This window comes from Pseudonaja textilis, chromosome 1 (genome assembly GCF_049901715.1).
Source record: "Pseudonaja textilis isolate UNSWEBS1 chromosome 1, rPseTex1.2, whole genome shotgun sequence".
Classification (NCBI taxonomy): domain Eukaryota; kingdom Metazoa; phylum Chordata; class Lepidosauria; order Squamata; family Elapidae; genus Pseudonaja; species Pseudonaja textilis.
In genome coordinates, this window is record NC_141990.1 from 274,024,243 (window position 1) to 274,051,624 (window position 27,382).

The 27,382-nt window shown below is 38.0% G+C and overlaps 1 protein-coding gene across 1 annotated transcript in view; it reads right to left on the minus strand.

Moving 5' to 3' along the window:
• The window catches only part of RYR3 (ryanodine receptor 3), a 305,744-nt gene that overhangs the window by 214,899 nt on the left and 63,463 nt on the right, over positions 1 to 27,382 (minus strand). The window contains exon 3 of the mRNA XM_087921834.1: positions 19,723 to 19,830. Within this exon, the coding sequence (XP_087777960.1) occupies positions 19,723 to 19,830 (108 nt within the window). The remainder of the gene's footprint in view (positions 1 to 19,722; positions 19,831 to 27,382) is intronic.

Below are 27,382 nucleotides of genomic sequence, written 5' to 3' on the forward strand. Positions count from 1 at the left end.
CCAAGCTCAATAGCAATAACTGTGAGAGGGATCTTGGAGTCTTAGTGGACAACTAGCTAAATATGAGCAGTGTGCAGCAGTAGCCAAAAAAGCTAATGCAATCCAAAGTTGCATTAACAGAGGAATACAATCAAGATCAAGGGAAGTACTAATACCACTCTATAAAGCCTTAGTAAGACCACACCTAGAGTACTGCATCCACTTTTGGTCACCACATTATAAAAAAGATGTTGAGACTCTAGAAAAGGTGCAGAGAAGAGCAACCAGGATGATTAGGGGACTGGAAACTAAGGCATATGAAGAACGGTTACAGGAACTGGGCCTGGATAGTCTAGTGAAGAGAAGGATCGGGGGAGACATGATAGCAGTCTTCTAATATTTGAGGGGCTGCCACAGAGAGGAAGGGATCAATCTATTTTCTAAAGCTCCTGTAGGCCAAACAAGGAATAATGGATGGAAACTGAACAAGGAGAGATTTAACCTGGAAATAAAAAGAAACTTCTGACAGTGAGAACAATCAACCAATGGAACAGCTTACCCTCGGAAGTTGTGGGAGCACTACCGCTTGAGACCTTCAAGAAGAGATTGGACTGCCATTTGTCAGAAATGGTGTAGGGTCTCCCACTTATGCAGGTGTCCAGACATACCATAAGATTTTAGTTTTAGGAGTAGTTTGTCATGTACCACTGAATCAAAGGCTTTACAGAAGTCTATGTAGATTGTGTCTATTGCTTGACTGAGTTGTGTAGTCCATATGTTTTTGCAGTGTAAGATTAGATTAGTTTTTTCCTAAAACCAAATTGTTTATTAGAGAGTGGGTTGCTTGTTTCTAAGTGGAGGATGATGGATTGGTTAATAATTGATTCCATGACCTTACAGGTGACGCAGCATAAAGAGATTGGTCTGTAATTTTCAACTAGGCTGGGGTCTCTCTTTTTGAAGCTGGGGATGACTGTGGCTTGTGAACATAGTTTTGGCAAGGAGCTGGTCCTGAAATATTTTTCAAAGATTATGCTGTGGCAGTGGGTAGCTTTTTAAAGAAGTAGGCACATATTCTGTCCGGTCCAATAGATAGAGATGGTTTTAGATTGCGTAGTGCTTTTTCAACATTGTCTTCTGTAAAATTGATGTGTATTAGATCATTGTAGTTGTCTGTGATTCGACTAGGAAATATTGGGAATGATCCATTGCTGTTTACAAATACTGAGCCAAAGAATGTGTTAAAGAGGTTGGCTTTAATAGTGTCGTCATTGCAGTCTTTACCATTAGGTCCTTTCAGAGGTGGGATGGACCTTGAGTCTTTTAGTTTACAAAATTGTAGAAAGCATGGGTGGAATTGGTGTGTAGAAGGTTTTCCTCTTGTTTAATGTGATAATTAGTGCATTCAGTCTTTATCTGGTGGCATAAATTTTTGTATCGTCTTTTGAAGTTGGCAACGTGACCAGATTTGTTTTTCCACCAAAATGATCTCTTTTTGGATTGAAGCTTCCTTATTGTTATGGGTAATCTGTTTTTTCTGGGTTTTGGAGTTGTTATTGATACATATAGTTTGATGACTCTTTTGAAGTAAAAATATGTTGTAACAGTATTGCAACAGTATTGTATCCAGAAAATAGAAATTGCCAATCAAGGGATGAGAGATCATTGCTTATAAGATCATAGTTGCCTTTTTTGAAGTTATAATTGGGGATTCCATCATTGTGATATTTTTGTATGGACGTATGTTGAGACAAAAGTCAATCATGTTGTGGTCACTGTTGGAAAAGGGTTCTTTAATTTGTATTCCGTAAATTGAATTCAAACTATTGCAGAAGATGAGATCGAGGCAGTTGTTAAATCTAGTGTCGTTGGTTACTAGTTGTTCTAGTCCCAGATTTGCTATTGCATTGTAGAAGGTTGCATGTGTGGGTTCAGTTTTACATTTGTTAAGGGTCCAGTTAATATGAGGTAGATTTAAGTCACCAAGCAAGTTAAAAGTGTGTGGGCAGGATGCTGCCCATGTTAGTAGTGAATTTAGCTTGTTTACATGTTCGATGTCATAATCAGGGGCTCTGTAACATAGTAAGAACCGAAATGTGACACAGACGATGGTCTCAGGCATAGCAAGCTCCTGGGTAACTTGGATGTTTTTTAGATGTAAGGACTTTTTATAGAAGATAGCAACACCACCTCCTCTACGGATTTCACGATCTGATCAGTAAACATGATAGTCTTTTACTGTGGTAATGGAGTCAGGGAGAGATGCATTGAGCCATGTTTCACATACAAATATAATGTCGAATTTAGCCATATTTAGTAAGAGGAGAAATTCAGGCATTTTTTTTACAAAGCTTCTTGCATTGAGTAGCTTGCATTTAAGGCCAGTAGTGATTGGAATAGAGGTAGTTAGGGTTGTGCATGCCTAGTTTTGAGTGATGTTGGATTGGATGGGGTGGGGTTGGATGCGGAGTTGTGGGTTGTGTGACTTTCTTTTGATGCAATCAGCTCTGTAGTCAATGTATAAATCCTTTTCTCCATTGTCTAGATAGTTTTTGAGTTCTGCGCGGAGTTCATGGGAACAGATTCTTTGCAGTATGGATAAGTCTGGTCTTGAGCAAAGTTTTTTGTGGTTGGGATTGGTTTTTGCAATGGTGTTTATTGTATGAATGAATATGCATTTGCTGAACTCATTTTTGCATACAACTCTACAAAATCTTGGAGCCACCAGGCCATCTTTTTATTTGTAGCCATGGTCATTTCTGGTTATTTCAATGATATCTTCAGGAAAGATGTTTATTGTAATTGATTTGCTTATGATATCACAAACTTTGGTGATGTCATCTGATTCATTGGTGTCTTTGAGACCAAATAAGATGGCATTTGGACATTTCTGTTCACATTCCATGGTGTCTCTGATGAGTAAAGTTATATTGTTCTATTGGTAGACTATATTATTTCTAGAAATCATTTTGTGGAACAATAGGTTTCCTACATTTTAGTTCAGAGGCAAAACCATTGGACTTAGTTCTGACAGATTTCTTTTTATCTATCCCATGAAATGTTATATTTTTATTCTTATACAATGAACATTTCTTTGACCAGGAAATGGGAAAATAAAATATAAATGAATTTATAGCATTACATTTTCAATATTAAGTGAAACATCTCTCAATCATCACCAGTGCTAAAAGTACTAAATACACATTTGGAATTACTTGCATGAAAAGTGCCAAAAGCCACAATATGAATAATGGTCTTATAATTGTTTTAAGGACATGAGAGTAGTTATCATTGAAGTGTTTTCAACCTTACTTTGTTTCTTCGCATAATTTTGTGATACAATCATGATATTGCATGAATGGTGGGATTGACAATTGTTGCATGTATTGTCTATGGCAGGAGCGTAAAACTCGTAGCTTCATGTTGTCGTCACTTGATGTATCTTGACTTTTTCCCCTTCGCTAAAACAGGGTGGGCGTAGCAGTGCATGACACATCTGGCCCATAAGCTACACATTTGATACTCCTGGTCAGGGATGGGATTCTACCAGTTCTGACCAGTTCTATAAAACCTCTTGTTAACTTTCTGAGCAGTTCGGACAACCAGTAGTTAGAAGACATATCCTTTTGGTTTTTTCCACCCTTATTACATTCTTGGCAGTATGCATAGACTTACTGTTTCTGAAAGAGGTTTTGTTTTTCTTGATTTCTTAAAGGGAAAGGTTGTTTTAAGTTTTTTACACTGCTTTTGGGAGGAAATACTCCCCTGGAAATACTACTTCTTGGCTAGGTAGAAAGATTGACATTCAATCTTTCTACCCTGTACATACCCCAGTTTACCCCAGTATACCCTTTCTGAGTTTTGGTCTAAAACTGGTTTTTGGTTAAGTTTAATTCTGTGCTTGGTGATGTTTAATCCTGTGTTTATTGATGGGATAATTTTCCCTATTCAGCTTTGATTGGAAGGAAAAGAGTGTTGGGCTTACCTGAAACACATCTTCTAGTTGTACGGGAGGAGAATCCAAAGTGTGGGCTGTCTCCTGCTTCCTTGCTTAAAGACGGAGTCAATCAAAGTTTAGTCCAGCCCCCTTTCCACTGCACATGCCCAGTTTTTGATGAAGGCTGATGATTGACTTGGAGAGTTCTTTGGTGCTCGTTCTTGACTGTCCTGAGCTCACTAACTATCTAAGGGTGGGATTTGGATTCTCCTCCCGTACAGCTAGAAGATGCGTTTCAGGTAAGCTCAACACTCTTTCTCAGTTGTATGGGTCAGAGAATCCAAAGCATGGGATGTACCCAAGCTAATTGTCCTGAGGGTGGGCCAACTCCTTGTCCCAAGCCCCCATCTCTGTGTGAACTCTTTGTAGCCCTCTTCTTCCAAAGGATGCTTCCGCTGATTGAAATGTATCCAGTTTATAATTTCTGATGAATGGAGATGGTGATGACCACATTGTTGCCCTACAGCTCTCTTCAGTCGAGGCCTGTGTGTTCCATGCTGCTGGTGTGGCTGCACTCCTGGATGAATATGCCATTATGTTACCCAGCAATTGCAATGATTGGCTTTCATAAGCTTTTGTGATACATGCCTTGATCTATCTGCCTATAGTAGATGGTGAAACCCTTTGTCCCAACGAACTCTGTCTAAATGAAACAAACAATGCTTCCATTTTTCTAATGGGCCTTGTTCTCTTAATATAAATACATATAGCTCTCCTAACATCCAAGGAGTGCCACTTCCTTTCTAGGCTATGGACTGGTTCTGGGCAGAAGTCTGGTAATACTAGCTCTTGTGCTCTATGGAACGTAGAATTGATCTTTGGAATAAAGGTCAGGTCTAATCTTAATACTACCCTATTTGGGTGAACTATACAGAGGTCCTCCCTCACAGATAATGCTGACAACTCTGAAATTCTTCTGGCTGATGTAATGGCTATTAGGAAGGCCACCTTAAGGGCGAGTGAAGGTAGTCCTACTGACCTCAGCAGTTCAAAGGGCTCAGTCATGAGCTCCCTTAGCACCCTTATCAAGTCCCAAGTAGGGTACCCGTGTATCACTGGTGGCTTTAGATTGGTTGCTTCTCTGATGAAGGTGCGGATTAGGGGGTGTCATGAGAGGGACTCTGAGGTCCCGCAAGCCAACACTGAAGCTATCACTGCTACCTGCCTCCTTAAGGCGTTAGGGATTAAACTCTTCTCCAGGCCTTCCTGGAGAAAATCCAGCACTTGAGTAACTAACACTATGGTTGGATCTATTTGTTTCTTGGAACATCAGGTTCCAAATGCTCTCCAAGTAGCATCATAAATTATGTTGGTTGATAGTCTCCTGGATGCCTGGAGTGTCTGTATTACCTTGTCTGAGCACTCTAAACGCTTTAGCGTGGACCTCTCAAGTGGCATATGGTTAGTTGTAGCCATTGTGGCTCTGGGTGCCGTATGGCTCCCTGACTCAGTTCTACCTTGTCTGGGGGAATTCTCCATGATCTGGATACCAACAGATCTACTAGATCCATGTACCAAGACCTCCTGGGCCAGTGAGGTGCTACCATTAAGACCTCCACCCCCTCTTCTATCACTTTCTTAATTACCCTTGGCATCAAGGGGAATGGGGGGAATGCATAGAGCAGACTCCTTGGCCATGCTTTTTGGAGCGCATTGGTTCCTTGCACTCCCTGTATTGGGAATCTCGAGTAGAATCTCGGGAGTTGTGCATTTGCTGGCATTGCAAACAGGTCCAGGACTGCTCTCCCGAATCTGTGCAACAGTTCCCTAACAGGTCCGGGTGTAGACGCCACTCTGAGTGGTTGACCATTGTTCTGCTGAGCCAATCTGCCTGAACCTTTTCCACTCCCAATATGTGTTCCACCCTGATCGATAGAAGATACGTCTCCACCCAGTGGCCCAATCGCTCTGCTTCTTGCATGAGTGCTAGGGAGTACCCCTCCCTGCCTGTTGATATGAGCCTTGGCGGTCATGTTGTCTATCAGGATCAACACGTCTGTCCCACTATCACTGACCTGAAGGCCCTTAGAGCCAGATGAGATGCCCTGAGCTCCAACCAGTTGATGTTGTTCTTGAGGTCTGACTGAGACCACTGACCCTATGTAATCTAGCTCTGACAGTGGGCTCCCCAGCCTACTAAACTTGCATCTGTTGTGATAGTCAGTCGAGTGGGTTCCTTGAACCCACATCCCCTCGTCACTGCAGGTGATCTCCACCACTGGAGTGACTGCTTCACTCTGGGGGGGACTTGTACCTTGGTTCCTGTATTGCCCTTGCCTGCTCTCTGGTAAGGTAATAGGAACCACTGCAATGTCCTTGCGTGCAGCCTGGCCCGAGGAACTATCGAGATGCACAATATCATCCTCCCTAGTATTTGTGAGCTGTGCTCACTTGATTTATTGATGACCTTATGCTGTCCTGCCTTTCCTGTGACAGGTAAACCTTGCAGGGGTTGGTGTTTATTACAGCTCCTAAGTGTTGTAATCACCTGGTCGGTTCTAAGTGGCTCTTTTTGAAATTCACCAAAAAGCCATGCTCTTGTAATGTCTGTATCATGGTTTCTAGATCACTCTGTGCTCTTAGAGTCGATGTTGACTATAGTAATATGTCATCTAAGTAGCATTGGACCCATATGGGCTTTGTCTTGAGGAAGGCTGCTACTGCTGCCAGGACCTTGGTGAAAGTCCTCGGCGCTGAGAACAGGCCAAATGGTAGAGCCCTGTACTGGTAGTGTCTCCCTGCATAACAAAACTGCAGGAACTTCCAATGCCTCCTGATAATAGGTATGTCTAGGTAAGCATCTGTGAGGTCTACTGATGTCAGGACATCCCCCTCCCGTATGCTCCCTAGTATAACTTGCAGGGACTGCATCTTGAATCTCCTGTATACTATGTGCCTGTTTAGTAATTTGAGATCCAAAATTGGTCTCAACACCACCACCACCCCGATGCCTTCTGCACAAAAAACAGGTTTGAATAGAACCCTTGTCCCTGTTTGTTCTCTGGTACCACTTGTACTGCCCGAATGTCCAGCAGATGTTGAACTGCTGTTTCCATAATTACCCTTTTGGTTCTGTCCCTTGGCGTCGGGCATCTTCTGAATGAGCTCAGGGGTATGGAGATGAATTCCAGAACTAGGCCTTTTCTTAATGTGTCTAGGACCCACTTGTCCATTGTAGTTGACACCCATCAGTTGGTGAATAGGCCCAGCCTCCCGCTAATGGGCGCATTGTTCCAGCTGTCACTTTGTATGCCGGAAGGTCCTACTGGTCGAACTCTGGAAGGGGCGCCTTGCCTGGGACCATTGTCCACCCCTATCTCTAAATCCTGACCTATCTGGATGTCTAGTAGGGGTCTGTGTGTATTGTCTCTGTGTGTATGGAGAGTGGCTGAAGCCTCCCCCCCAAGATAGGAAAGGGCTGTTGCTGTGTATATGGAGAAGGTCGCCTATCTTCCTGACCAAGTTGCCTGGGTAAGACCTTCCTCTTGTCCTTGGTTTCAATCAGTAATGGCTCAATGGCCTCCCTGAAAAGTTTGTCCCCTTTAACTGGAGCTGATGTCAGTTTCCATTTATGTTTCAGATCTGCCTGCCGGTGGCAGAGCCAAACAAATCTCCTTGCAGCTATTGAAGCTGCAATGGCCTTAGTTGCATACTTGACCCCATTAAGTGTAGCATCTACTATGAACTTTGTTGCAGCAGTTATTTTGTTCAAATCCTGTTGCAATTGAAATCACCAGGTGGCATCCTTTCCTGCATCTGTTCAATCCATATCAGGACTGCTCTGCTGAAAAACGATACTGTGGATGTTGCCTTTACTGCCCATGCTGCGGCCTGGTAAACTTTTTGTAGGGTCTGTTCTGTTTTCTTATCCTCCCCTTTTAGACCATCCTCAGCTTTGTTAGCCAACACTGTAGCAGATGTGGAGGCTGCCACAGGAGTATCTATTGTGGGAACTGTGAATAGGTCCACTAGTTCCACATTATAAAATTTCCTCCCATTCGCCCCTGGCATTTGGAAAATAACTGGTTTGTCCAACTGACCTTCCACCACTTCCCTGAACAATTCAGGTGAAGGTATGGATTCACTTTCAACCTTGGTTCTGGCAAAAAATCTATCTTTGGGATCAGATGGTTCTAACTCAGACCCTTCTGTCCCTGTGATTCTCCCCAGGCCTGTTGCTATCTTAGCCTTCCTCAGCAGCATCTTAATCAGCTGGTGACAAAATAGACCTGTAAACATTGGAATTTCTGGTTCATTAGTTTCTTCATCTGAGAAAGCTGACTCCCTATATTCTTCCTCTCTTGAAACAGAGGCCTCACTGTGAGTGTCTGATCTACTGAAACTTTCTCCCTGGAAGCCCAGTTCCTCCTGATGAGCCTCCCATCTCCTCTCATTATGTCTCAGGCTGGGTCTGTTACCCTGACTGTCCCTGAATTCTGCCATCATCTCTTTCATCATAGCCCTCATTTCCTCTTTAAAGGACTGTGTTCCCTGACTTCCGATGCTGTGGAGGAGGAACTAGACTCAGTTGAAAATCTCTTTCTCTTGGGGGAGGGCTCTTCATTGCATTCCTGAGAGCATTGTCTTTCTGATTCACTCAATCCTTCGTTCACACAAAGAGTAGGCTGAAAAGACTGATCTTCACCGCCCTCTAGTGTTGTGCTCCTTTCCTGATACTTCGCTCTTATTGGTTTGCCAGTTGGAGTGCGGGAATTTCTATTCTTCTCCGCCTCCTTTTCCAGCCTTGGGAAGCATTTCTCAATAGCCCTTTGTCTACTTAATGCCTCCCTCTCATCTGCCTTGAACACCCTGCTGAGAGGCCTTTCTGAAGCTCTCCCAGCCTCTCTGGGTTCCTTTGTGCTTTGCTCTCTGTTCAAACTGGGGGCAGGGGATTCCTGCTCCTCCAGGCTTGCCTCTGTTTCAGAAAATTCAGCCTTTCCCTTTGGTTTTTGCTGATAGAGTATACTGAGACCAGCCTGAGCATGGACTCTACCCTCCTTTTCTCCTGGGTAGGCTTGTGTGACTGTGATGGAAACTTGCTCAGCCTAAGACTGAGTTTGCCTCCAGTTAAAGAGAGCACTGGAGGCTTGTGCGGCTTCTGGTTTGTTTAACGAAGGCTCTGGGAAAGCTGAATTAATTTGCCCTTCTTCTTTGCTAGCCGATCGAGAGCCTGCCTGCTCTTACTGAGGCTGCTGCCTCTTATTCTCTTAACACCAAACATGTGGGCTTTCCCATCTTGGGATGAGGTCCTGGCTCTTTCGCTTACTCACAGTTTGCTGACTTTCACTCTTTGTCTTTTCTCTCCTTTTTTCTCGAAGAATCCAAAGAGTTGATCCTATATTTTCTATCTTTCTTTCTGAACACTCTCTCCTCGTGTCCTCTTTGCATGAAGACGGAGTCAAAAACTGGGCATGTGCGGTGGAAAGGGGGCTGGACTAAACTTTGATTGACTCCATCTTTAAGCAAGGAAGCAGGAGACAGCCCACGCTTTGGATTCTCCGACCCGTACAACTGAGAAAAGATTAATCTCTGTTCCTGAAAAGAAACTGGTTTGAGAAGTCTGGCTAGTTTCTGTGTCTATTTGTTCAGGTAATTGATTTAACAAGCAACAGCTACTGTGATTTAATTATTTGTATTGTGTTTGAATTTTTTCCTGCCTCATGGTTTCTTCTGGGTAGGGGGTCTTCCTTCATTGCTTTAGTGGTATCTGGCACTATCCTTTTGGGGTGTACTTCCAAGAGGCAGGATGCAAGCTTGGCACTGATTTTTTTTACTGCCTTTCTGTGGGCAAGTGACCTTTCCTTAAATCTGGATGATTTCCTTATGAGATGAGTGAGACCAGCTGGTATCTTTAAGTGATGCAAATGGATCTAAGGATTGCTTTTCCTGGGTGTGGTCTTTCTGGAGAGCTTAAGTGACTCTCTGCTAAAGGGTTTCACTTTATGAGCAAGAATTGGCTGCTGATAGTTATCATTGCATTTTAACTATTTTAATTCCTCAAAGTGCTCTGGCACCCTGCCTGATTTGTAACTCTGGCTTGCAGATATTTTTAATCTAATGATTGGTATTTAGGGCAGCTTTTTGCAGGCAAAGAAGCTTTTTGTATTTTTGTACAGGTAATCCTTGATTTACAACAGTACATTTAGTGACCGTTCAAAGTTACAATGGCACTGGAAAAAGTGACTTATGACAGTTTTTCACATTTATGACCATTGCAGCATCCCCACTGTCGTGAGAGGCCAGGCAAGGATAAGCACCCCTTGATGTGAGTGTCGTCGAGTTGGCCATTCCCACTCAGTCACATGACCACCAAGCCACACCCACCAACTAAGCCATGCCCACAGAACCTGTTGTTAAAAAATTTGAATCCACCCCTGCCTCTGGTCTATGGAGATTCTCAATCATCCAGCTCATGGTTGCCCCAAAGGTGCTTTTCCAAAAGGCAATTGGACTTCTCATCTAGGAAGCTTCAGTTCTGACTGAATGGTGGGGAATGGGTTTGTTGTCCTTTGGGAAAATACCTTTGGGATATGGCATGTATTCATTTTAAAATATACAGGCCTTGAGGGAGGAAGAGACTTCATATGGTAACCTTGCATGTAGTAAGTATATGTCTTTCCAAACTGCATCTTACATCGACTATATTAATTGTTCCTTGGTATTCTGCCTATGACTCAGATTGAATCACCCCAAATGGTTGAGAGACAAAGCTTGCAATTGCTAGGCAACTAACACAGCTTTCCCCCATTGTCCACTCCAAAAATTACAAATGATTATCTGATCAGGCCTGAAATGGAAAAGGCATAGGAGGTACTTAGCAACAAAGTAATAGTCAGGGCAATTTTGCCTTAATAGGAAATAGAGAAGAGTAGCTATATAAATTATTTTTGCATAACATTTTCAGAAACCCTAAAAGCAAAATGGAGATGCATGTTCCTTCCATGGCACTTGAGAAAACTCAAGTTAGGTCAAGCTGAAACTATGCATTTCAACAGCCATCGAGCTGCTGAAAATATTAGACAGCATTCTTTTAAGTGGCATTGCCAATAAACATGAGCAAAGGCACTGATTTTTTTTTTACAGGGTGGTTATAACTCATTATGGTTTGACTATCTCTGTATGTTATATGGAGCTGATAGATAATGGGAAAGATTTGTTTTAAAGGAAATAACAACATAGGAAACACAATAAAGGTAATCAATAACTACAGTAATGTCTGCATGAAACAGAGTAAAGAAGCTGGAACTATATTTTACAGCACCGAGCTCTGTTACCTCTTGCAGTAAATCAGATAGGAAACACAACAAGGTGAGTAAATTCTTTATTGTAAAGCTACATTAACAGAATCTTGCAAGTCTGAACATACAGACTCCCCACCACCACTTTTAACTGTGTGAATCTATTAGGGAAGGGGTGTCAAACTCATATCATCATGGCGGTGGCATGTGACGTATCGTGACTTTTTCCCTCTTCACTAAACTGGGCATGGGAGTGACCAGTGTGTGATGCATCCGGCCTGAAGGCTGCAAATTTGACAGCCCTGCATTAGGGTGTTTCCTTCCTAAGATTCTTTCTCTGATTGTTAAGCCACTGGGGGGTCCTGGCTCTCTTGTCTGATGGTTTCCTAGGCAGCATCTCTTCCCCTTGTTCTCAATGGTCATCCACACATTCCATTACAAGTTCTGACTCACAGTAGATGCAAAAACTATTTCTATATAAAAGGGTTTTTTTTCAACATTTTTATCATAAGTCATTAAAAATGTTAATCCTAACATCCCTCCGAGGTGCTAAACTATTTAATGCTTTGCACAACAATGGATTATTTTATATAGTGATCAGATTGCTGATCCCAAATATTTTTGGGTGGAATGAAACAATTTCAATTTTAATGATTCATTCTTGAAGACCATTTTTCTCTGCAAATTGAGTCAACCAGCCCTAATGACTTCTGCAAATGTATGGATACCATTGTTGCCAGAGGTAGTTAATCAACTGATGTGTCAGTATGTCTGTGTTGATAATGATAGTAACTCACAATGAAGGCACAAATGACCATTAAGTAAAATGGTGAATTGGACACATCTGTGAAAGAAAATTATAGAAAATTACAGAGGGATGTGAATCCCTTTTCTATTGATAGCCTCTTCTTGAAGAAACTAGCTCTGATTCTTGCTTTAAATCAACTTTCTGCTCAAGAATAAGGCTTTTTTTTTCTTAAGGAAAGAACACTAAACCTGTGCTTAGGAACAATCTCTCAAAATGGCTAAATTCACATCTATAAGAATAGCACAAGAGGATTAGTGAGCTCTATAGAAGGTCAAGAATTATGCAGGCAGGTACATCTGTAAAAGGCAGGTGTGCAATTTCTCCTACAGGCCAAACCAAAATGATTATGGCAGGGAGTGATTAAAGACAAAACAGAAGGGTCAGGACCACAGAACTAGAAGATAGGCAAATACTATTTCCAGACAATATATACAGAAGCACTTGGTCAGTGAAGCATGCTGAGCAATGTGCAAAAAGGATGAGAGAAGACCCCCACATTCTAACTAGAACATCTAAGAGTGACTATAAACTGCTTCAGCTGTGGACTGGAGATTTGATGGGGCTTCATCATGAAAACATGGCGGAAAAGAAGTAGGCATATTGTGGTTAGGGGCAACAGATAAAGAACCTGTACACAAAATCCTGTATGAAAAATAATCTTACAAAATTTAGCAATTCTTTAGCAAAATTGCTTGGTTCAGGGAATGGCTTTTGCCCATTTTCTCTGTAATCCATGCACCTGATTATCCTTTTACTTTGTCCCTTCCAGCAGTGGTCCATCTTTCCTTAGGCAGAACAAATTCAGAAGCATGTCATATAGAAAAACACACATTTAACTCTCAATTTACAAATTCCAATCTAATGACAGAAAAACGAGGTCCTAGACAAAGAAAGACCAGTTCCTAGAGAAAACTTGTTATTCAAAATTAACCATTTAAAAAGTTCACATTTTGCTATCATAGTCTTTCAGTTCTTTGTTCTTATCAGAATCTTCAGTTCTTTGTTACAAACGAATATAGCTTCCCATAAACACTATAAACTAGTAGAATAGCTTGCTTTATGGAGTCATGAAAGCTTCACCACTGGAGGAAAGCCATTTTTCTAGGATTGTATGAGGATTTTTACAAAGGGATGGGCTAGAAGACCTTCAAAGTCCCCTTCAACTGTATGATTCTCTGTTTTTCTTTTGAAGAGGAGCACAACAGGATACCTAGTACTGATAGTACTGGAACCATTTACCTTCATCTCGAGATAGATTTAAGATGCAAAAGAGGAAAACAGAAGTATGCAGATAAGAGAATTCAGTTAATGAGAATAATGGATAGAAATAATTGGTATGGGGGGGGAGTATTGCCAAACTTGGAAGAATTGTATGATTGACAAGATTGTAGTAGTGATGAGCATGATAGTCCCTATAATGGTAACATAAGGAAAAGAAAAAGTTTATGCTCGATAGGTTTGAAATGCTGTATTAGTAGAAAAATAAAAACAGAAAACTGGAAATTGGAGCAGAAAGCCCTGTCTGTGCTCTTTAGAGAAAGGCGTGGCTAGTTGGTAGAAATTCTAAACAAAAGCATTCCTAATTGTATGACAGAACATACTGTAATATTTAATTGCAAGTTCACTTGTACCACCATAGGGGGGAAAATGCATTTTTCTAGAAAATTAATGGACAGATTTTCAAGCCATTCTTTTGAAATTTTAGCTACCCCTTTTATGTATATTTAAGGAGGAATAAATCCTATGGAAATAAGTAAGCTTTACTTTTTTATAACATGCTTAGGAGTAGAGGATTAACTTAAAAAGGTCAGTGGGTTTAATAAGTGTAGCTTTAATAACAGTTAACTTAAAAACAAAACTTCAGCAAAGATCAGCATTCTAATGGTTAGTCATTAGCTGTAAAAGTTTTATAAGAAACTTTTAATAAGAAAGACTATAATAAGAAAAAAAAACATGAGAAACAATCAGCATTAAGAACACTGACACAGTGGAGGTATTTAGGACAACAATAAATGGAATGAATTCCGTGCAGTGGCTGAAGATGGCATGAAAACAAATGATTAACATACCCATTCAAAGACATCTCTAGGCTAGCAAAAGTGAATACAAAATGGTAAATGAAAATTTAGTCTAACACATATATTGTTAAATTGGTAAGATTCAGCAAAGTGGATGTGCTTCAAGTCCCCTCTGTTAAATAATGGAGGTTCCTTCTCTGTTGCTGTAGGTCCTGCCCTCTGGAATAATTCCCCACTTCTTCCCCCCTCATCCATTCCCACCTTGATGATGACATTTCATAAGAAGGCATGGAAAATTCAAAGAGTTGGTTGGATAGTGAGATGGGCAGCATGTAAATTGCAGCATATAAATTTAAGAAATTAAAAATTAACAGCCTGGCTCTTTCCCAAGCTTTGGGATGGGATAGTAGGTGAGCCTCTGTAAGATTAGTTGTGATGTGATTTTGTTTTATTACTATTTAATCCTTCTGGGTGCATATAATCTCTCTTTTCTTGTTCTGTCTTTTTAATTATGTAAAGTGCCCAGTTGGGCATTTTTTAAAATCAATACCAATAAATACATTTTAAAACTATTTAGGAAAGTACTGTATCACCATAAGCAACAGTGAAATACAAACTTATACTTGGTTTTCTCGAAGTAAGTCAGTTGAACTGAACATTTTGTTAATTTTGAACTGAATAAAACTTTGATGGTGGACACCATCTATAAAATAACACTCCAGCAGAACCCATTGCTTTAGCAAAATAGATAAACCATGAAAATGATCTGTGTAAAGAGTAAGTAAAGGTGTAAAATGAGATTTTGTCTAAGATATGAAATGTGAATTCTCGTTGTGTGAAATAAACTAGCATGCAGCAAGCTAAACGTAAAATTGAGTTACAGAGAAATTCTTGCCAAAGTACTGCAGTAACTTTATATAATCACATTTGGGAGACCAAAGAAAATGGTCAGCATATAAGTTAGCTGGTTGTGCTTTTACCAAGAAAATCCACTGGGATAATTAATTTAGCTGGCATGCTTCTTGTTTCATTCCAGTACACCTAGAGTTCTTAAGTGTTTCCCCTCCCCTACTAACAGTGCATTAATCAAATATTTTTGGGTTAATTTTTTATTTGACAATTGATGTTACAAGGCCAGCTTGCTAATGAGGACTTAATATTTACTGTTGTAAGAGAGATATTCATATGAGTGTTTATTCCACCTTCAAGCATTGGATCAAATTCAAATCTCTTTGGGCAAAGCAACAACTGCATGGCTTGCTACACACAACAGCCTTTCACTTACACCCGCCAAAAAGATAATTAGTTGCCAGTTTTCCCTGCATGGTTTATCATCCCAATTCAGGAATTGGCAGTTCCTATTGGAGGTGGATTGTCCCAATCTTCTCAACATAAAAACCACTTTATTGATTTTCAGAGTATTTATTCATTGTTTCTACACATTGTAGGCTATTTAAAAATAATCAATATATTATAACATAGCACATATAAAAACAATTTCAATGCACTGGTTGCAACATAAGTTCTAACAGCAGCATCACTTTTAACATTAAGCTGTGAGAAGAAGATGGATACAAGCACTACAGGTAACAAAATATCTGATCCTGTTTTTCTGCTGAACTGTTCAGATCACACTTCCATTATTCTACTTACTGAAGGTAAAAAGATAGTGCAATGTGTTATCTTTTCCCTAATGAAAAGATATCTGAAAACTAGAAGTTTGTAGCTCAACACTAGGAGAATCTCTCTCTGTTTCTACAAGAGTTAGAAAAATAATCTCACTAGCTGCTGGGAATTAGATTCAGGGGCAGTCTTCTATGTACTATCCTCAGAATAAATTCTATTAAATTCAGCATAGCTTATATCAAAGTAGATTCATATGGGATAAACCTTTAAAGTCTTTCCCCAACTTTAGTTCCTACTTTTCACAGATCTTTCCTACAGTTAGAAATCAAATGTAATTTGTAATCTTTTTTGCACCCCTGATTATTTAAATATCTGTGGTTGTAATCCTCTCAGTAGCTACAGGTGTATTAAAGATTCTGTAATAGATGTTGCAGTTCCTCCTCTCACTACATAATTACAATGGGAAAGGGCACATCCATTAATCCTTTGTCTAACACTTGCCTATTAAAAATCACATGTTTTTCCCTAGACTCTTGGAGACAACCAATCTTTCATCCAGTCTAAATTCAATTTTATATGAGATTTTATGTGAGATTAATCTGGGCTGTTTCACTCTTTCCAGATATATTCTGATGTCAAAACACTTTTAATTTATTCTTTATCTCTCTTGGAAGCTCGAGCTTGAAAAGAGCTATCAGGTAATCATTGCTTGCTTGATCAATAACTAAGCACAGAGTACCTCCAGTCATTCAGTGTTTGTTTCTTACCCTTTAAAGGTGGATAATTGCGTTCATTCATCCACTTCTAAATTCCCGGGGGCCACCCACAAATGAGAAAGCCAATTACTAGCATTTCCTCTTTTAACCATGTGTTTGTGTGCATGTGTCCATTCAGTGTTTATTCCTGTTTCACAAGATCCCAGTGACAGAACAACAAGGCGGGTTGTTAAAAACAAGTAAGTCTCCGTGTATTATAAATTTTCAGAATGTTTCTGCTTACCATAAATAAGAAATTTTATGGTAAGCAGAAACATTCTGAAAATTTCTCAACTCCTAGTGTTGACCTACAAACTTCTGCATTTGACCTCCTTTTACCAAATAAGCAAGTATGCAGCTGCTGCTTCAGAAACAGAATTTACTAGATAAAAACAGCAAAGCCCCATTCAGAAATACGAAGTCACTGACCCACAACTGCAAAAAAAACCCTGTTACATCTTCTACTGAAGAGTGAGAAGGGAAAGTTGTATTTATTTAAACATGATTCATTTCACAAGATGATGGGATACATGTCAGCAATGTTATAGATGTACTGTATATTCTGTAATGTATATAAACTTTTCAATCTGAAATTAATTTTCAGAAAGGGAAATTAGAAGTTGGCTCTACTGAAGATTCTGTTTAAAGAAAAAGGGTTAGGGATAGGGATAAAGAGCATTTTTTAAAATAATAATAATAATAAGCCCAGGAAAGCATGGACATTCCCATCAAAGATTCTTTTTTGTTGCTTTTTGGTAATCATGTACCATAGTAAGCGTGCAATAATTTATCATTTATTCATAAAGAATAATTCTGCCAGCATTTATGTTTCTGTGGTCTATTTTTTTGCTTTTCAGAACTCTCATGTTCCAATGCATGGTTTGTCCATCACAACTTGCCTTTTCTCTAACACTGATTTGGACAGGTGTCTTTTAGATCAGGGATTCCCAAACCCTGGGCTGTGGCCCACTATCGGATCATGGCCTATTTGGAACCAGACTGAGCAAGTGATGGGCACGTGCACACATGATGCTCCACCACTAACCCGAGTGGAGCTGCGCACGTACATGTGTGCTGGTCCGCCCCTCACACAGCCGAGTCCCCCTTTCCCCCCCAGCCAGGCCACCAAGCCAGAAAGGTTAGGGACTACTGCTTTAGATGTCTTATAACAACAAAACTTTTGTGATATGTCATCGCAGGAAAGATCATGTGCATAATTATACCTTCCTTCCATGTTTCTGCAATAACTAAATTCCTTAGGCTGTCTTTATAGCCCATTTATTTCACAATGAAGTATGCAAATACACATATGAAAATACTAAACTAATTTTGCAGAGGGGAAAAATAAAAGAAGAAAAGTGTCCTTGATAAAATAGACTAGCTCTTATAAAAGAGAAGATTTCTAGCTCAGTGTTGAACTGTGGGGTCTTGGCATTTCCTGAGCTAGAAGATGGTAATGAATGGTCTTCAAGAAAATATCAGAGGTCAGGCAGCACCAAAGATCCCATAGGTTTCAACCACAGAGGTAATTTAGACAGAAAGAGGAGGCTTATTTAAGTTTCAATGTATTATGACTCTCAGATTCCAGTTTTGATCAAGATTTGTTTGCTGTGCAAATACACAATATTTTTCTCAGGTAACAAATTGATTTTTTTTTTTAAAAAAACATATACCAGATCATATAAAGTTAAGTATGGAACAATGTATCAACTGCAACAGCTGTCCCACTGAGGGGTTTTGTTTTTGGTAAGACTTTATTTTAACAAGATGAAAAAGTTTGGGGGGAGGGGTGCTTGTTTTAGCGGGAGGGGGTTTGTTTCAGGAAAACGGAATTAGACAGTAAGCATGGGAGGCAGATTGAAATGAGATCCAAGAGACTTGGAGTAGAAATTAAGTTAGAGAAAGGAAACCAGAAGAAAGAGAAATAGAAGGAGTAGGGTGGCTAGCAAAAGTGGGGCAGCATGAAAAATGTTTGAAAAGTATATAGAACAGCAGCAGGACAAACAAGACCTAGAAGAGGCCTCATATTATGGGTTGGAAGTCAAAGGCTATGAAAGGTCCTAAGGTCAGATTGGGAATATGATTGACTAGTGATCAAACATAATTTCTTTTTCCACATCATCCCTTTTACAGGGAAAATGAGGGATTCACCACTTAATTATCAAAGTGGGTAAATCTGAAGTCTCAGCAAGACTAAACAATGTTACCGTGATCCAAGGGTTGACAATCTCAGTGGGAAATGCATTGGTTTTTCTTTATTTTGATTGTATAATTAGTCTAAAAGTAACCAGAGCATAATCTGATCAAGATCAGGGGATAATCTGATCAAGATCAGGGGATTTTTCTATCTGAAACTCACAGTCATTGAAAGGTACCAATCATTTAAGCAATTACATGAAATTCCTATTGCAATGTTTGGCACCCATATCATTACTTGCATATACAGTATGAAGCCTTTAGCTTCCATTAAGTTCATGTATTTTAGACAACATGTTTGGTCTAGTGGTTAAGGCACCAAATTAAAGAGCAGGAGATCATGAGTTCAAGTCCCACCTTAGCCATGTAAGCCAACTGGGTGACTTTGGAGCCAGTCACTCTCTCTCAGCCCAGCCCATGTCACAGGGTTGTTGTTGTTGTTATTGTTGTTGTTGTGGGGAAAATAGGAATAGGAAAGTATGTTGGATATGTTTGTTGCCTTGAGTTATTTGTAAAAATAATAAAGGTGGGATACAAATATATAAATGTATTGGCTTAAGTCATTTCTTCAAATGCTTAGTTGCTGTTTATGCAATTATATTTTAAAGCAGAGTGTGGAATGATACAAAACATAATTCAAAACCTGTTCTTATTTAAGTACAAAGTATTAAAAAATAAATTTACCAACTTATTCGACAGAAAAGTAATGCTATTCTGCAAATGACCTACATTCAAAGCAACTAGACATCTAAACATCTTGGATTGTCAAAGGATAGCTATATCTTCAAGAATATGCTTTACCTTGCCATAGCCATTTGCATTCTGGTAATGACTGAAGAAATGAGTATAGTTTTTATTGTGCTGTACATTTTGTAGCTGCTTAGTAAATTAAATGCATTTGTACTGAAATTTAAGACAGGTTTAAATTTAGAAAAGTGGAGAGATTGGAAGATTTCCAAACAAAATAAAAAAAATCAAAAATATTATAAAACTTGTTATTAATAGTCTTTATTTTGAAAGGCTTCTGAATCCACAGAGAAAAGTAAAACATTTGCTTTTGTAAGACTGAAATCTCACAATGCCAAAGGACAACAATTGTACTTACCCCTTCTCTGGAAGCGTCTCTTGTGTGGGCAAGCATTTCCTGGAGGGCTCTGACAGATAAAGACTGCTCCAGGACAAAATTACAGATGCAAAGATCAGGAGGGACGTACTGGGGAAAAAAATAGCAACAAAGATCATAGCTTCTTTTGTTTTAGCTACAGAAGGTTTACTTGCTGACAACTTCAGTGTAAGGCTGTTAAATCAGTTAAATCAGTAGATAGATTAATCCATTATACATCTGTGATGGACATTCATTTTGTGCATCATAAAATAAATAATAAACCAATCTTATAGATCCAAGCTGCCTTTCTCAATATGACACACTTCATATGAGCTGGGCAATGTATGTTTTTATTCCCAATCCATCCTAACTGCACTGTGTGCTATGCTTTGAACAAAGACCTTGCAAAACCATTGTGTATAAAATACAGGTAGACAATGGGTATATAGATCAATTGCAAAAGCAAAAAAAAAAAAAATCATTATACTTTTTATTTTCAGGTTAAGTCAAACAATGTAAATCCCAAACAATGTAAAAATAGCAATAAGAAGCATTTCAAATGTAATTAGCTTATGCAAAAGACCGGTAATAAAAACAGTAATTTGGGGGAAAAAAACTAGTTATAACTGTGAAACCTAATAACGGAGATGCATTTCCTCCATTTCTATGTTCAAATACCATTTAGAATTGCCAAGGTATATGATTTAAGTTACCCCGACTCCACCCCAATGCAGGATGCAGGATTACAGGATTGTTAAAAGAAAAAATGATTTAAGTTGTTTTGGGAATTTATCTGAAAAGATCCTTTAAGAATTTACTAAAATTTTCATCTCAAGTGTCAGTATGAGTAGCCCTATTATTAATATTTTGCTGGCATTTCTTGTTGGCAAGTTGTAATTATGATATTAATTATAATATTTATTATCACAGTTTTTATAGGAATGTCCTATATCAGCCTTCTACATCATAGTTAAGATGGATTGTATGGGGAAAATTTACATGAGAAGGAATACAGGTGATCTTCCTTTGTGCTCTTTCTGCCAACCCATTATACTTTTATAGGTTTAGGTTAAGTTTCATCCCAAACAATAGCAATAAGAAACATTTCAAATGAAATTAGATTATGCAAAAGATCAGTAATAAAAGTAGATGTGATTGAGGAGAGTGGTCCCTCAAATATCTAAGCCCTGTGCCATGTAGGATTTTTTCATCACCACATTTTGAAATGAATCTGGAAGCAAACTGGGAGACAATGCATCTCATGGAGCAGAGGTGTAACTGGTTCTGATCTAATTACAGACATAACTGCATATGCTATATTTTGTACTGTTTTTTTTTAAAAAAATATTTTTTTAAAAATTATTTTTAACATGTGGCATGTTTTAGCCAGAGATCACCTAGGTGGCTGGCTGCCTCTGTGAAAGGAATTTTTTGGGGCAGTGTTTTCTTTACCTGCAGGATGCCTAAATGCCGGTAGGCAATCGAGGGAGGCTCCTTTCTTGTCCTTACGCAGTTTATTTGCTCACAGGAATCGAGCTGCTGACCTCAGTGGTGCACCATGCCCACAGAACCAGTAGTTAAAAAAAATTGGATCCCACCACTGCTGCGCAGGCCTAGTGTCTTACCACATGAGCCACCGCGGCCCGTTAGGGTTAGATTTAGGGTTAGGCTAACCTCCCATGTACTGTTAAAGCTTGTGGATGGATGTTCTTCAAATGCAACCCCATGTAGAGCTCATTACAGTAATCCATATGGAGATGTCCAGGGCATGAGTGACCGAACATGGGGCTTCTTGATGTAGGAATGGCTACAGCTTGTACCCAATGCAATGGAGTGCAAAGGACCTTCTAAGCATGACTGCCACCTCTTTTTCAAGCAGAAGTTATGAATCCTGAAGAACCTCCAGAGTAGGGTATCTCACACTGAAGTTTCTCCCATAGATTCAGATAAGATATCTATTTTTTTCACTCCCTGACTCTTGGAAATATATAATGATGTCTTTTTTGAATGAAATTTCTCCTACGTTTAACGAACATTTTATAATTGTGATTTTTTTGGAAAGATTTCTCTGCAAATTATCACCCAATTTCTTTGTTAAATACAGTTGCTGAAATATAGACTGCAACTCTGGCATAAAGACCTGAAACTATGATATCTTTGACAATTCATCTTATGCAATTTCAATTTATAAAAATGTGTCACATGTAAGCTATTAGACTGTTAACTGGATTTTAACTACTCTATCAGATAAATTAGATTTAATAGTGTTTATCTCACTGGGGATGAAGATACATTGATATGGTGCAGGCTAAATTTCTAGAGCATGTCTTGCATAAGATATGATTCTGCTTTTCTTTAATTGGATTAAAACGTGTATTTTAATCAATCTCCCAGGGTTACTATAAATGGAATTATTTCTTCACACATCCAGATGCTTTTATGAAACTCATCAAGAACTCTACTCTCTTACTAATTCAATTTTGGAGTCACTGATCTGTTTTATTAAACAATTGAAGGACATTTTGGACTTCAAAATGGCTGCAGTGGAACATAAAACTGATAATATATACTGAAAATGTATGCATTATTGACAACTATCAGTGTTGTTTGCCAAATATATATATATATATATATATATATATATATATATATATATATATATATATATATATATATATATATATTTTCTGAGGTTCTCATGGGTATTTATATGTGGATCTTTGGTTGTTCGGGTTTTCTCCCGCATAAGATTCAAGTATCTAGGCAACGCTTCGATGAAGTCTCATTCATCATCTTCAGGCTTCTGTCTCCGGCTCTGTGCTTCTCAGAGTGATGTGAGATTGCAGCTGCTTCTTCCTTTAACTGCTAGTGGGGGTGGGACTTGATTGGGTGGGGGCTTGGCTGTGTTCTGATTGGGTGGGGGTGTGTTCTCATTGGTAGGGGTTTGGTTGTGTTCTGATTGGTTGGGGGGGTGGCCGTGTTCTGATTGGTTGGAGGCGTGTTCTGTTCAGGTGGGGGCTTGGTTGTGCTCAGGTTAGTCTTAGTTGCTGGGGGATTTGAGTTGGTGAGCTGTGATCTTGCTGTTTGGCTTCGAGTTCGTGGTCGTGCTGCATCTTCATAGTGGGTGTCGGTTTGCTTCATGTATGGCTCGGAGGGGTTTGAAGTGGGTAGTGATGCAGCTGCAGTGCAGCTTCTGGTCCATGGTCGTGTCTCATCTTCTGAGTGGGTGTGAGTCTGTTTTCTACATGGAAGTGTGGTGGTGGCATCTTGTGTGGCTCTCATGGGTGTGGGTCTGGTGTCGTTCTTCATGTTAGGTACTAATATATATATTAGTACAAAATAAATACAGTTCCTACAAGCTCTAAGATGGGGTCCTTTGTTGTCTGAATTCTTCTAAACACTTATTCCAAGGAGTTTTTCTTTACTTTCTTTACTTGTTTATGGAGGCAATTATTTCAAATTATTTCACATTGTTAGATTAATATTCAGGTGGCACTGACATTTAGGACTTGAGGTTGTTCTAGGATTCTCCCATTTTGACTTAATATTCTTACATTTGTTATTATGACATAGGGAAAAGAAAAAAGGTTTAGATATCATAATGTGATCTTGAATTAAAGAACAGAATGTATCATGCATTGATTGTTGTTAAAAACTTTAATTTATTTATTCATGAAGATTATACATGACTTTAATCCAGCTGGACAGTTTCTACTTGAGCACATCCAGAGAAAAACCTAGCACTATTCTGCATAATTGGCTCCACTATCAAATTGCTTTTAGTGTCATTGTATTCTAATATTCTGTTGAAGTTCAATTCTCTAACTTAAATCCTACCAGTCCTGTACTATGGAGCCAAGAAAATTTGGCTACATATTACCTTTAGTCTTGTTTAAAACTAAGATTTCAGTTCACTGATATTCTTCATTATCTTCCCTAAACATGTTCTGTTTGTTCTTGAAATGCATGTCTAGAAATGAACACAATATTCAAGCCAGGTTCTAATCAATGCAAAATAAAATAGCACTAATATTCTCCTGATTTGTTCATGAAGTAGAAAAAGGCCATAAAGGAAACCAGGAATGCTAGTTCAAATGCAGAATGTGAAAGATGTAATCTGTTTATTTATTTGTTTATTAAATTTATTTGCCACCCATCATATCAAAACAACTCAGGGAGGCTTACAGCATTAAAATATAGAAATCCTAAAAGATGAATATTCCCAAAACAATAAAAAATGAATTAATTTTTAAGTATTGTTAATTTTTGTTATGTTTTTAGCAACAAAACCCACAAAAGTTAAGGTTTAGCATTAAACTTATAAAGAAGATTGCAAAAGGCACCTTAAAGTTAATATTTTAGGAAACACATCAATATTTGAAAGTAGAAATAATAAAGAAATAAGCAATCAGGAAAATCAGTTCTCCACATAAAATAATTTGATAATAAAATAATACTGGAAGTTACAGAACGGTTAATCTAGCCATCTGGGATACAGTTATCCATTCAATGCAAATCTGCGATCCTTTACTCTGGGGAATAATATGAAAAAGTTTTCTTGTGAATGATGGGTTTTTTTAACAGACATTAAAATTATGGTATTTATCTTTTCATTTTGTAAAGCTGTTCTGTACAATGTATGAATAAAGTGATAATCAGATTAATTAAAGTACTTTAACAAGCTCGGGTAATGGGATAGGAGTGGATACTATTAATTACAAAATATTTTCCAACTGATTTGGGCCTGTTAAGTTTATTACCAATTTGTGGAATAATTATTCTTAAATCTCTATGTTAGGCTTTGACCTTTCATTTCCCAGCTTTATTTATAGCATCATGTTCTTTGTTTTAATTTAATTGTGATTTTTGGGGGACAAAATAATTAGCGGGGAAACCCAGAAAACAACAGGTATTTTGACCTTGTTATATGGTCTACTGTTAATATCGTTTTCTACTTCAATTAGCATCTAACACATATCTAATTTTTAGGCCTTCCTAGGAATATCTGTCACTACTAAATACACTATTGTAATTAATATAAGTGACTATAAACAGTTAAATAATCACAATGTTTCAGTTTCCTTTTTCAGATAAAAGTGAAACAGAAGCTTAAAACAAGTACTTTGGCCAAATCAATTCAAGGCTGTAATTCTATGTGTGGGAGCCACTAGTCTTCACTTAATGATCACAAATGGGACTAGCAATTCTGTCAATAACCAACATGGTTAACATGGTTGTTAAGCGAGAAAACTTGAAAGCACAACTTGAAATTTTACTGCCAGCTTCTACGTTGTTTTGCTATCTCTGCAGATTTTGACATTTTCACAATCCATTTCTTTACTGTGTGAATTTCATTATTCTTCCATCAATGAGAAAATCAACCTACTGAATTTTTTTAAAAATTCATTGTCCATAAGTCCCAATAAAAAAAATTCTGGTTTCTTTGCAATATTAACCTTTAAGATCCTTTACATCATTGTGTGAATTTGTAGCCAAAAATGTCTTAGGGTTGGGGTTTTTGGTTTTTTTTTGTATATGTTTTATTTGCAGTTTTTTCTTTAACAACCAGCATTTTTGTGGATAGTGCAATGATTGGGTTAACATATTTTTCACACAGTGCTCACAGTAATAACACAATTACATACAAAAATTTTATCTTCCAACTTCTGACCTTAATATGCTCATTATAATTATAATATAATCTTTTATATATCAATATACATTCTACCACTTTTCCAATTTATACTTATTTTTTTATTTTATGTTTACCTTAGAAGACTAACCTAAGTAAAAAGTTCCAAAAGATAATCTCCAAACCTTAAGAAAGCGGCGATTGGATTTATGGAGAAAGTTTAAAGACAAAAATGTTTTCTTACAAGTCCATGATGCATTGTAAATACTTTTCACATTTGAAATATCTTTATATATGTTTCATAATTTCTCTCGTATTGTACCTATAATGCATCATTTTGAAAAATATTCTTTAAATTATGACACAAGACACAAATTTAATAGCAATTATCCCAGAGGTGGTATTCAGCAGGTTCTGACCAGTTCTAGAGAACTGGAAGCAGAAATTTTGAGTAGTTCGGAGAACCGGCAAATACCACCTCTGACTGGAGTATCCTTCCCCTGCCATGCCCACCAAGCCATGCCCACAGAACTGGTAGTAAAATAATTTGAATCTCACCACTTAATTACCCACATTCTCTCCCAAATATCTCTCTCTCTGTTATAGCTAAAGTTAATAGCCCATTTCGTCATGTAATCTTTAACCTGGTCTTCTGATTCAAATCTTCACAAAAATTTATACCTATTTGTTACTACATATTCATTATTTGTACACAATTTCAAGTTCCATTTTTTAAATCTATTGGTTTATAACTTTCTTTTAACTGTGTCTTATTAACTATTGGAAATTATGTCCTCCTACAGTTAATTGTGCTCTTGAATTTATCTTATTTTTTCTCATTCTCTTGTATCTTCTTGTATTAATAAGTCTTGATATGATTTAATTGGTATGACTTATTGATATGACAACCTCTATCTGCTGTTTTTCTTCTGTAAAATGTTTCCTGTGTTGAGACCAATAAAGATATCTTCTGGCATAGCCCATGTTGTATTTATTCCATATTCTCAATATGGCACTTTCATGTAATAGATAAATCCACATTAGCTTTAAGAACCCATTCCAGCCAAATTGAAGTTATGATATTCCAATTCTAACATATCTTTATTTCTTAACAAGATCCATTCTTTCATCCAAACCAAACAATAGGCAGAACATACAATTGTAAGTCTGTATATAAGTTGCCTACCCATCTTTTGCACCCTGCAGAAGTTTATATTTAATCATTGGTTTCTTATCCAACTATACTAATTTAGAGAAATCTTTTTTTCAACTGTTTAAAAAGTACATGATTTTTCAAAACTGATATTGTTCGAAACAGAAGCATCATTCTAAGTAATACATTCATTTTTATCATAGAAATTCTTGCAACAATAAGTGTAACTTTTCCCATCTTAACACTTCTTAATTTCATTCTATAATGAAATGTATGTTATATCAGAATAATAATATAATTATTCTGAAATAACATACAATTCATGTTAGACATAGTATTATCCAATATTTTACTTTTTTTCCTCAGTCTGAAAACCAGTTTTTCCAATCAGTCTTTTTTGAACTCCCATGCTCATAATTTTAACATTTAAATCTTCTCCCTATTAGTTTAAACCCCAGATAGTGTACCAAATTCCTTCAGCTTTTTCCACTATTAATCATCTGCAAGTGTTCTTAGTTTATCTATTTTTCATCTTCATCACAGTTATTCTTTCATCTTATATCTCCATTAAGAACTTCCAGAGCCAAAATAAACAGCAGTGGGAAAAAAAAATATTGTCTTGTCCCCTTATGTATCTTACAGGGTTCAGTGAATACACTCTTAACTATAAATTGTGCTGTATGTGAATATATATTGATTTTACCCATTTAATAAAGTTATCTCCAAAATCCATTTTTCCCAAAATTTCAACTGAATCCACACATTATAACACTCAACTAAACCAACCTTATTATAGCTTAGACCATGTGTTATTCCAGTCGCTGTATTTTTTTAAAGCGGGAATTTTTAATCAACTGATTTTGTTTCTCATTTTT